This window comes from Egretta garzetta, unplaced genomic scaffold (genome assembly GCF_000687185.1).
Source record: "Egretta garzetta isolate BGI_Z169 unplaced genomic scaffold, ASM68718v1 scaffold365, whole genome shotgun sequence".
In the NCBI taxonomy this organism is placed as follows: Eukaryota; Metazoa; Chordata; class Aves; order Pelecaniformes; family Ardeidae; genus Egretta; species Egretta garzetta.
The window spans coordinates 918806-929827 of NW_009259602.1; the positions used below are offsets into that span (position 1 = coordinate 918806).

An 11022-nucleotide genomic window follows, 5' to 3' on the forward strand; every position below is an offset into this window, starting at 1 on the left:
TTATTGTTATATATGTGTGCAGTTTGGCCTGGGTTTTGCCTCCTAATATCCAAGAAATAGCACCTTGTTACATGACTGATTGCATTGCTGTAATCTGGTTTCTCAGGTGAAGAGTTTGTTTACTGCTGAATTGCAGTTTATATGTTAACTATGGGAACAAGTAACTCAACAAAAGGAGGTGTTGTAGGGATTCAGACTTCTCTTTGGTTGTGCTTTGTGGAATCTAGGTACTTCACTCTTTTGTCACAGACTTTTCTAACTCACGGGGCCTGCCTGGACAAGTTGGAGAAAGTAGGAAGGCAGGAGACAGTTCCAAGTCCCTTCAACCGATGTGTCCCACTAATCCAAACCAGCTTGGCATTTATTGAGGAAAAGACATTAACTGGATAATTCCTGAGACTGAATTGTGTCAGGGTCAGATCCCACATAAAAATTATGATCAAATTATGGACTCCTGGGCAGGAGATGGACTCCCTGTAATGCCTGCTGCTGTTTTGCAGTAGGAATGTTATTTTAGCCTTGATAGTTCAATAATAAAAGGAAAACAATGTTTGTAGGAAGAAGTCATATTTTTGATTAGATTATAATATGATATTGTGAAAAAATGACATGAAGACAAAGAAACCAGACTAAATAGCAACTTCCCAAGCTTTGGCAACAAAGACAGCATCATCCCTAGAGGACTCACAATCTATATGTCAGGAGATCTGTGTCTAGCTGTATTTGTTAGTCTAACCCCCCTCATCAACGGGTTCAGTCTTAAAATGAGAAACAAAGCCTCATTTTTTATGACACCCACTTATGCAGTTCAGCTACACTCTGTAGCAAAATCTACACAATCAAAAGTTTCAAGTCACTTGAGAACTTTTTTTTGTTCTTTTGACATGTCACCATGCAACAGATGTTTAAAAACAAAGAAAAATTGACGTAGCTGTAAACACGGTCTTCAGCGTTTACAAGGTAATCCATTTGGATCAGAAAATGACTCATCAATTGCCTGCCATTTTTAAAGCAAGTTTAATCTCTAGAATAAAACTCAGGCCTCAGGCATGAAAATCCAGTCTGCCTGTTCAAGAATGCTCATCTGTTGCCCAGAGCTAATTTTGATGTGCTGGATGCAGACAGTCAGCAGTGCGTGAAAATCTTTACAGGCTGCATAGAAAGAGGCTAAGCAGCTCCTAAAAAACATTGTGTGGAAATTTTTCCCAGCAATGCATAGCAGTGGTTTCCTGTTGTCCTACCTCATTCTCCAAAAAGCACAGTAGAGGCTACCATTGCCCTCTTATGTTATATGTGAAAGGGAAGGAATGACTCATGGCTTGTGTGTGGAACAAAATCCTTATGTGTCATCACAAGCAACAAAGTGCATGGTAAAGATACTCTTGTGGTCAAAACACTGCTGTACTATATTAAAGCTCAACCCCTGGCACTGCCGAATGCTTTTTCTGAAGATACATTACCTATCTCAGACTTTGATTTCTCTTTCATTTGAGTGGTTATTGAAACGTCCTCATTTGTTAAGGAAATATTTTGATATGTGAGAAAAAGAAAGGAAAGACATCTCTTTTTTTGTAATTTATTATTCATTCCTTAAAACCAGAGTTTCTACTAAATGCCTTGGTGAGTCTTTTTTTTTGTGGTGCAGAAAGAAACTGTAAACTAAATATGTGAGTGGAGGAGAAAAGAAATCCAGAAGTATCCAGAAATTCATGGGTTAGGGTACACTCCTGCAAAGATGTGTACTTCCGTAAATTTGTGCCTTCATGCTTTATTTTACTCATGCCCTGTCTTGTATCACGATCTATTCACAAGACTGAAATGTAAGCACTGGAATTGCTTGGCTGCAACATCCACAGTCAAATTAAGAGCAAATTTAAATACTCAGCTCTTTTTACTTTAATTTGTTCTTTTGGCTTGACAGTTCCTGATATCTGACACTGGAGGCACAACTTCCTGAGACAGCAAAGGGAAAAAAGAATGCATCAGCTATTCTCTGAATGTACCCCAGCTAATTATTGCCCAAAGTTTTAAACAATGAAGCACTGACATTTGAGAAATTGTTTATGTATGAACTCTTTAACAGCGCCATTCACACTCTGTGTGAAATGCCTCAAAAATAAACTAAAGCTGTAGTAATAATGTGAAAATTTATATAGATCACCAGGAAGATTAATGCTCTGATAAATCCAGAGTCATATAATTTTTGAAATAAAAAATACCAAATGTGAGGTCTTCATAAGGAAAGTAACTGTGTTGTGTAAAGTCTGCTAGAAGCACTCAAATGCAATTTTAATAATTCATTAATAAGCCTGGTACTATTTTTCTCATAGTGAATATCTCACTTAAATGTTTCACAGATATTTATGAGATATACTGATGCACACAACATAATACAGTACTGAATCAATTAAATATACCCTAAAAGGAGGAGCTGATACTGGAATAAAACCAAGTACCTTTGAAACCAGTTTGTTAGTTAATCTAATGGTGCACACCTGAGTGTTGTTACATTCCACAGAGCCATCTGATTTCCTGTTCTATATAAGCCCTAAGCAAGTTGTAGTAGAGGGATAGTGAGGAGGGTTTGTGTGTTTTCTTACCTGTTTAAGTGATACAGGTTCTTGTAGCGTTAGATCTGTTTTCTTGGTGACTACCTGAAGCTGCTAAAAAGCATATCTCAGGTTTTCAACAGCTCTGCTCTGAGAAGGTAATGTTTGTGGTCTTTGTTGTATATAAAAGATTTATGGAATTGTAAGACCTGCTGGTTGTTGACTGTAGTATACAAGTGATATATAATGAGTACTATCTTTTAAACTCTTTTTTTATACTCTGTTAACTTGCTTAGTGTGAGTGCATTCTAGTAATGCATTAAATTGGTTTTACTACCCAGAACTAAATTTATCAGTTGTTTGGCAATTGGGCTTGTCTAGGCCCTATCAGTCACGGCTTATGCAGATCTTGCAATATCTATCCTTGGAACCTGATAGCACCTTAATGCTATTAAATCTCTCTAGTGTAGTGTCTCATCTCTACTGATGACTATCCAACAGCTAAAGCACCTTGTGCGCTTCAATTTAAAATGAAAGATGAAATTGCTGCCACAGTCTTCTTCATCACAAGGCTAGTGAAAAGGGAAGACAAGCTGAGCAAGCATAAAATGGAGAAATTTGCAGCTAAGCTGACGACAATACTGTTTGAAAAGTATAAGAATCACTGGTACTTAGACAATCCATCCAGAGGACAAGCCTTCAGGTAAGAGGACCCTTAAAAGAAGGGGAGAGGGAATGGAGCCTTTGCATGACATCCAAGATGCAATGAGTATATTTGCAATGCCTGGAGCCCTTAAATTGGAAATAAGTGGTGCAAAACTGAAAGCAAACCACTTAGCTATCCCTTAAGCTTGAGGGAAGAAGTGTTATTAACTAGCAAAGATGCACTTATTTTGAAAGCGGTCTCATAGTCTGTGCCTGAGTAGGTATGACTAGAGAGCTGAGGTGGAAATCTTTGGGCAGTATGTACTAAGTATCTTGGGTAGCCCTCTGACTTCCTTAATAGAAAATTCAAGTGTTCTTAATCTGACCTGTGGAATTGCTGTAACTGCTTTTAATTCTCTTAATTACCAATGAAGTGGGTTGCGTATTATGTGTTTAAAACAAACAAAGCCATGTTTGGGTTTATAAATTAACTTGTTAGGCTAAATTGCTGGTTGGGGCTGTAAGTGAGAACATGCATCAATAGGCTAAAAGTGTTGAGAAAATAAATAGTGAACTTAAGTGTACTTCTGTATGAGCAGAATTTGTAAAGCTGCAGTGAAATCTTAAATCCACCTGCACTTTGTTCTTACCTAGGTGTATAAGGATAAACAAACATCAGAGAAGAGATCCACTGCTGGAGCAAGCTTGTGTGGAGAGTAATGTGGACTTTAATAAGCTTGGCTTGCCAAAAGAGATGACACTATGGGTTGATCCATTTGAGGTGTGTTGCAGGTGAGTTAAGAAGCTGTGACTAACATGTCAGGTGCCCTACACAAAGCTGATCAACTCTAAGCCTGTTACTAGAGTCTTAGTGTCTGTGGGTGTACTTACTTACTAGGGTCAGCTGACTGCTAACGGATGTCCATGCTGCATTATACAAATACAGTTACTTTCAGATATGGTGAGAAGAACCGGCCCTTCACAGTTGCGCACTTTGAAGGAGACGAGAATCCAGAGCTTCCTCAGCAGATCAGCTATGCTGTTGACAGAGCAGCACTAGACTATCATTCTGGCATTTCTTCAGATGAGGAGAGCTTCAACAAGGAGCCAAAAGCTATCCCTACTGTCAGCAATCCTAACAGTGTCTACCAGGTAAGCATGTGGTAAAGGTATGTGGCTTTTGGTTAGAGCTAGCATCTGCCCTTTGGGTTCCCTCATGAGGGAATGCAATTGACTTAACAATTGATGGCCAGACTAATCCCCTTCTTTCTCAAACGCATTTTAACATTATCTCATTTCTTGCTGTCTAGTTCAGTGACTACTGCAAGGCACCCATACAGCCCTGGTCTCAGTATCTTCATAGGAAGACCTATATGACTGATGGCTCATACTATGCCCAGCACAGGGGTTACAAAGTCTACAGGCCAACAGCCGCTTTCACAGGACCGCGTGTCGATAGATACCACTGGATCAATACCAAGCGGTAGATCTGTGGCTGCAACTGTTATAGGCTGTTGAAATGCTGAGCTATGGGATGGGATGAAAACTGATGCTACAAAGTTTCACAAAAACAGAAAGCACTTGCTGTCTAATCCCTATCTCTTCCTTTGTGCATCTGAAACTTTAGGGTTTTATTACATAACCTTTTAAATGTTTTATTAATGTTAACGTAAGATTGAAAATTAATGTGAGACTCTACTTGTAAGTTAAAAAGGAAATGCATATATCAATAAATCTACTCATGTTTTTTTAAAAGCTGTCTGATCTACTATCAGTGCCCTGAAGGGAGTTAAAAAACTTTTTGGTGAAAACACAGGCAAGTCAAGGAAGATAAAACCATCCTCCAAGTTGCTCTGAATGATAGTCTGCTTCCTTCTGGCAAAGGTAGCAAGGGCAGCTGCATTATGAGCAAAACATCTACATCACCTCTATGCTCCCCCTGGAGTGAAGCTTTGGTATATGCAGCTGTGAAAGACCACCTGGTTCCAGCTAGGCTTTTGCCTCTAGACTATAGCTTACCTGTCAGAAGAACACAACCTTATGGACAGGAGAGGGGCCAATACAAGGTGTTGAAGCTTTCCACAGCTGTAAGCTAAAGCATCACTTGTAGAATGATGGAGCTGTTAGCTCTAAGGATGTCTAGCCTGCCATTTTGCAATGTTGTGGCCCACAGGAAGTTTGTCATGGCTCTGGACAACTTGAGTCAGTGTCTTGTATGTAGTCCAGAGCTCCAGACAGATGGAGACTTCCCTTTCAGTGGAAAAGGACTCACTGGAACACTACTGGGCTCTTTGAAACTGGGAAATTGTCTCCAGTACTGAGTGAAAAATGTGGTCTCAAACACTCAGAGTCAACATAATTTTGCTCTGTTAACTTTACTTGTCACCTACTCATCATTGCCTGCTGATTTACTGTGGTTTATAAAAGTTACAGAAGTGATGTCAATAGCTTCTGTCTTGCTGGTTAATCTGGTTAAAACGCTAAAAAAACATAGTTTGTCAAAACTTAATATCTCATGTAAATACTTATGGGTGCCACTTATTGCAGCTGTTTCTACTTGCTCTTATTATCTAACCTCTGCTAATAAGTAGCCCTGAAGGGGAAGTATTGTTTGTCCTGTAAAAGTGGACCACTAGGAGCTAGCTCAAGACTGAGGGGCTAACTGTATAGGTGAATCCAAAGAGAAAGAATTAAATTGACTGTATATATTTGAGCTAAAATTTCATGGTAGGTGTGAAAAGCTAAAATTTGCTGTGTCGAGCTATAGGTGTTCAATCTGTGTCTTAGTTTCCTTTCAAATATGATGTGGATAGGAATGATCAGGAGGCCAAGGGCTGTAATGAACTAGTCTTAGTTAAGTCTCAGTTGTGTTTCACCGTGACTCTGTCATATTCCTTCAGAACAAACCCATATTGGTCATGTGTACTTTTGCGCAATAGTTTTGCAGTAAATTTGGTATTGATAGAATTTGGTAGATCACTCGCACAAAATGTAGAAGTTCTACACTTCCTATAACTAGAAGTAATTTCCTTTTTAGAAGACTTCATCTTAAAGTCTGTTTTTATGTGTGAATATTGCAATCTGTGGAGTGTTGATTAAACTGAGTAAATAAGGTGAGAGGAGAGGCTTTTTCATTACTGTAAACCAGAAGCAGTCTTTCCAACTAATTCTTGCAGCTCTGATACCAGAACTTGCATTCTAGCAGCTTAATCCCTTTATTGTAATCAGTAGTGGGTTCTATCCTAGGAAGATCAAAATGAGCTTCTGTGCATGGGGTGAAGATGTGAACACATGAATCAGCAATTTTGAGAGAATGGAATGGATACATAATTTGTGAAGTTCTAATAATCCAATCACAGCTCAGTGTTGAATATTTGATATATAATGAAGTAATAGTGATAGTATAGAGGGTGTTCAGTAACTCATGAAATAATTTGAATCTTATCCTGTGCCTCAATGAATTCTTGTATTGGCGGGGAAGGATTTAGGTGACTCTGCTCTTTCCCCACTTGCTTTTTACCTAAACCAGAGGCTGTGCTGGGCAGAGAAGAGGTGATGTTTCACTGTTCAGCAAACAGTGAATGTTTCATGTGTTTCAGAGTTTAGCTTGGAGAGAGAGTCTTTCCCCCTCCCAAATTCAAGAGCTAAAGATTGGGGCTAGTTTTTGACAGTGCAAAAAAAAAAGGTGGTATTATAGAGCAGCTGAAATATGGTGACTTCAGAACAAGTAGAGATTGTCTGGGCTGGGCAAGTTTCTTTCAGTGATGAAGATAATATCTCTTGATGTGTAATTGCGCAGATACAGTTACTTGGGTTGGTTATATCTATAGCTTTCACTGTCTCATAAAGTTAGAAGAAAAGTGTAAGTATCAGCTGATGTCTGCAGAGGCTTCAGAACATGTAGTGGAGTGATACATTAGTTTAAAAAAAAATTTGTTAACCCTATTCAGGCTTACGAGTGATTCTATATTTTGCTTCTGTTCCTGGAAACTCCAAGTCTGAACTTTTGCAGCAGTGTTTGTCTCTTCACCCCTTAGATATAGCCAGAAATGTCAGTCACCTGGGCTAAAGTCTTGTCACTTAAATTACTATGTTGCTTTCTCTTCTAATTTAATGAGCCTTTAGCACAAAGCGGAAAAATACACTACAGTTAAGACAAAAATGTAAGATTTACTTGTCTTAAAGCCTGAGGACAAATACAGAGGACCAAGTTAGAACCAAACTACAGAGTCTTCTTTTGAGTACCATTACAAATTTCTACCTAGGGCTATTTTCTCTTTGAATGCCTTTATTTGTTTTACCAGTCTTTCTCCAAACTAGTTATTTCAAGGTAGTAAAAATTTCTCTTAGACTGGTAAAACAAATAAAGGCATTCATTCTCCAAACTAGTTATTTCAAGGTAGTAAAAAAGCAAGTCTTCATTGCCTTTACTGTTTAAAAATTGGTGTTTGTTTTCTGTGATATGCACCAGCTCTTGAGTTAATACATCCACTTTATCCTTGAGTCCTGAAGGGGACAAGTAAGCACAGGTTTCTTCTTCAAAGCTAAAAAAAATGGAAAGGGATGCTTAAAATCAGACAGTTGAAATGTCATTGTTAAAGTTATATTCATAGGCTCTTCACAGATTCCTAGATCTGGGTACTCAAGGGATGGTTGAACAGGTTTTTGGCTACATGGCTTGTGAAGGTCTTGTAGGAAGCTGATGCTGTGCCTTTCCAGTACATTAGGAGTACCTTAAACTCGGGAGTTTAAATGTTGTATAAAACTTCTACTGACATCCCACAGGAGTCTGACCTTATCAAGCAATGATTTGGAGAGGCAGGCACCTATAAGCCAGCTTCATCTGCCATTTTGTAACTACGTAAGAAAATAGGGATGGCAAGCTTTCAACCAGACCAGGTCTTGTGATCTTTCTTATTACCTTCTCAAAGGCTTCCATGTCTGTGATGCTTTTCACTTTCACCTCAAAAAGTTGGGCAATGAGATTTACTTCCTCCTTGGAGAATGGTTCTTCCTTTAGCAACATCTGACTTATCCCGTAAGATTTGTCACCCTGGAGAACTGCTGACAGCTGGAGTCTGAGAGAGAACGTTTCACTAAAACAAGCTGTTAGTGCCTAGAAAAAAAAAATCTGTTTTGAAAACCTGGAAGCAGTTAAATGCAGTCTTTTACAGCTAATCACTGAATAGAGATGATAACAAGGGGAGGGCAGGGCTGGGGGAGAGATGGAATCAAATAATAGTAGGGTATAGAGACAGGTTTTCACTTCTGCAAGCCTATTTAATCTGAAAAAACAACTTCAGTGGTCTCATGGGGATTTGATACAGACCACAACTATGTTGCATAATGTAGTTAATATTCAGCCGTTAAAGACAGGATCAGGATGAGAACACAGTGCCATGCATGAGCAGAATCCTGTTCGGGATATTTGTGTTATGCTGGTTTCTAGATAATGCTGGTAGTCCTTACCACTCATGAGGAGAACCATCATTCATAAAGGGTAGCTTTCAGCAGGGGACTAAATTACTGTGTGAACATTGGGAACACCTTTTGGGAAAATGAAATGGTAATGGGTATCCCCTGCAATACAAAAGTACACTTTGTTGAAGGCTGCATGGGAAGGATTGCGTCACATCAAGGTGTTATGGGAAGAATACCGCAGTTCCATTTTTCTTTCTCAACAAATCTGTGTCTGATATAACTGTGTTCTCTGAGTCAGGACTATGATTATGAAGGAGCATTCTCTGTTTGATTCTCCCATGTACTGGCCAACTGATGGTTAGAATGTAGTTGTCTCTATCTCCTCTGCTGTCTTGCTGCCTTCATCAAAGGTGAAGCAGAGTTCTTTGAATGTTTAACATACATCTTTCTGTGAAGAGCCACTGTGTAACTGTAATGGCAGTTCAGGTAAGAGGTAACTATCTTATTTTATCTCTCCTTGAGATTTTTATTATTAGAAGTTGTACAAAGGTGTCACCCCCCCGCCCTTTTTAAATGGTGGGGTTTTTTACCAACATTGCTATAAAGTAACTGTATTTGGAACATATTGATGTACCTGATAAAAAAGCCTCAGAAAGAGTGGGTTGCCATCGTGGTTCAAGTCAGCAGCAGTGATATGAGCTAAGCAGTGCACAAGGAGGAGAAGGAAACTTCCTACAGAACTCAGGCAATCCCTTAGAATGAATAGTTTGTTCTTTGAATCCTGAGAAAGAATGAATATCCAGAGCTGAGACAAGGGCACAGCAGTAATCAGCTCAGCTGACGCAACTTTTCCAATGGTTTGCCTCAATTTTATGGAAGTTAAAAGATTCAAATTAGAGTGCTGAGGAATATCCATATACTCAAGACAGTAGCATTGTCATAAGACTTCACTTAATATTCTGTGGTGCAAATCTAAAGCATTCTTGCATTCTCTGTTTCTAGACAGTTTTATGTTTATATATCATCAACTTTAGAAAATTTTTCTCTCAATGTCTCAGAGTTTTAGAAAGAAATAATACTAAATTGTCAGATTCTTTAATTTTAGTAAGTAAAATGCTGATAGGCTGCTGGCTTCTATAAAGCTGATCTATAGAGAATTTTGTAGAAATGGAAGTGGTAGAATTTGGCCATGAGAAACTGGGTAACCAGAGCTTATTTAATAAATGTGTTTGGGCATGACCCTCACATTAAACATACATTCAAACTCAGTATCCTAGAGTGCTCTGTTAAGTTTGTGTTCAGATATATCTGGAGCATACCATTAATGTTTGAGGATTTCTTATAGCGATATTTTTTTTTCCTAGAAATCATCAAGCATACTATGACTTGAAAAGCGTGAAACAATTTTGCATTTTACTTCCTAGTCCCAGAACTTAATAGGTATTAAAATATTGCATAGGCTGGTTAGATGTGAAGTTGACAAACCTGATAAAAAAAAGAGTTTCTGAAGGCATTGCCTGTGGCATTACTAAGAGGTATGCTGGAGGCAACACACAGGTTAATTTCTGGAGCCTGCAAAGAGAAGGAACAGTGCGTCTGTAAAAACTGTGTATGCACATCAGATCTGCAAAGTAAGAGGGATTAATGGGATATAAACTCATTTAAATGTCAGCTTTGATTTACAGTGGGTATGCAGAGCCAACAAATACTACATGAAAATGGAGACTGTTTAAAAAACCCCTAGCAAATCATAGTAGTTCATCTTGCCAGTTTTGTATTTAAATAAATGAAAGTGTACTCCAGCCTTGGAGCTCTGGCTGTAGTCACCATGATTTTTATTATTATTTATTTGATACTGTTATGAAAGACCCTGGAGAGTTTACCTTGACTAAAGCCATAGTGTGCTAAGAACTGTACGAAGAAAACGACAGAATCCTTGCTCCAAGTTATAAAGGAACTATGTTTTTATCACAGTACTATGCAGTATGCAGTGATTAGGTCATGCAAGAATTAAGTGATGTGCTCAAGAAAGATGTCACAACAAATGTAAGAACTGACCGTGGATCTTGTGGGATAGATGTTTGACTTAAAAACAGTCCTATACCATTGTGGAGAAAACATAAATGCAATTCAATTCCTGATCTTTGCACACTGGTCATTCTTTAATTGATCTTATAATTCGTAGACACTTCGTAGCCTGTTGGCTGAAGAATTTTTTTATAACAGTCATCTTCTGGAAGCATTGATTACTAAGTGTCAGTATGTTAAAAACTTACATCAATGTGAAGTCTGAGAAACTGTAGGATGAAGATGCCGTACTGATAGATGACAAACTCTCTTGTAGAAAGGGTTGCAGGATCAACTACTGTTAGTTCTTCTTGAGTCATCAAGGCATCCTGTATACCCT

At 38.5% G+C, this 11022-nt stretch overlaps 1 protein-coding gene across 1 annotated transcript; it reads left to right on the plus strand.

Annotated features, from left to right (window-relative positions):
* The first annotated feature begins 3079 nt into the window (after window positions 1-3079).
* On the plus strand, window positions 3080-4681 carry BTG4 (BTG anti-proliferation factor 4). The gene is made up of 4 exons (XM_009638416.1): window positions 3080-3252; window positions 3849-3986; window positions 4151-4346; window positions 4505-4681. Exons 1-4 carry the CDS (start codon window positions 3080-3082, stop codon window positions 4679-4681), a joined length of 684 nt encoding a protein of 227 aa, XP_009636711.1.
* Window positions 4682-11022: the final 6341 nt, after the last annotated feature.

Coding starts and splice junctions, on each gene's coding strand:
- BTG4 (XM_009638416.1), top strand. CDS start 3,080: ATGAAAGATGAAATTGCTGCCACAGTCTTCTTCATCACAAGGCTAGTG. Junction 3,987..4,150: donor CCATTTGAGGTGTGTTGCAG/GTGAGTTAAGAA, acceptor AGTTACTTTCAG/ATATGGTGAGAAGAACCGGC. Junction 4,347..4,504: donor ATCCTAACAGTGTCTACCAG/GTAAGCATGTGG, acceptor CTTGCTGTCTAG/TTCAGTGACTACTGCAAGGC.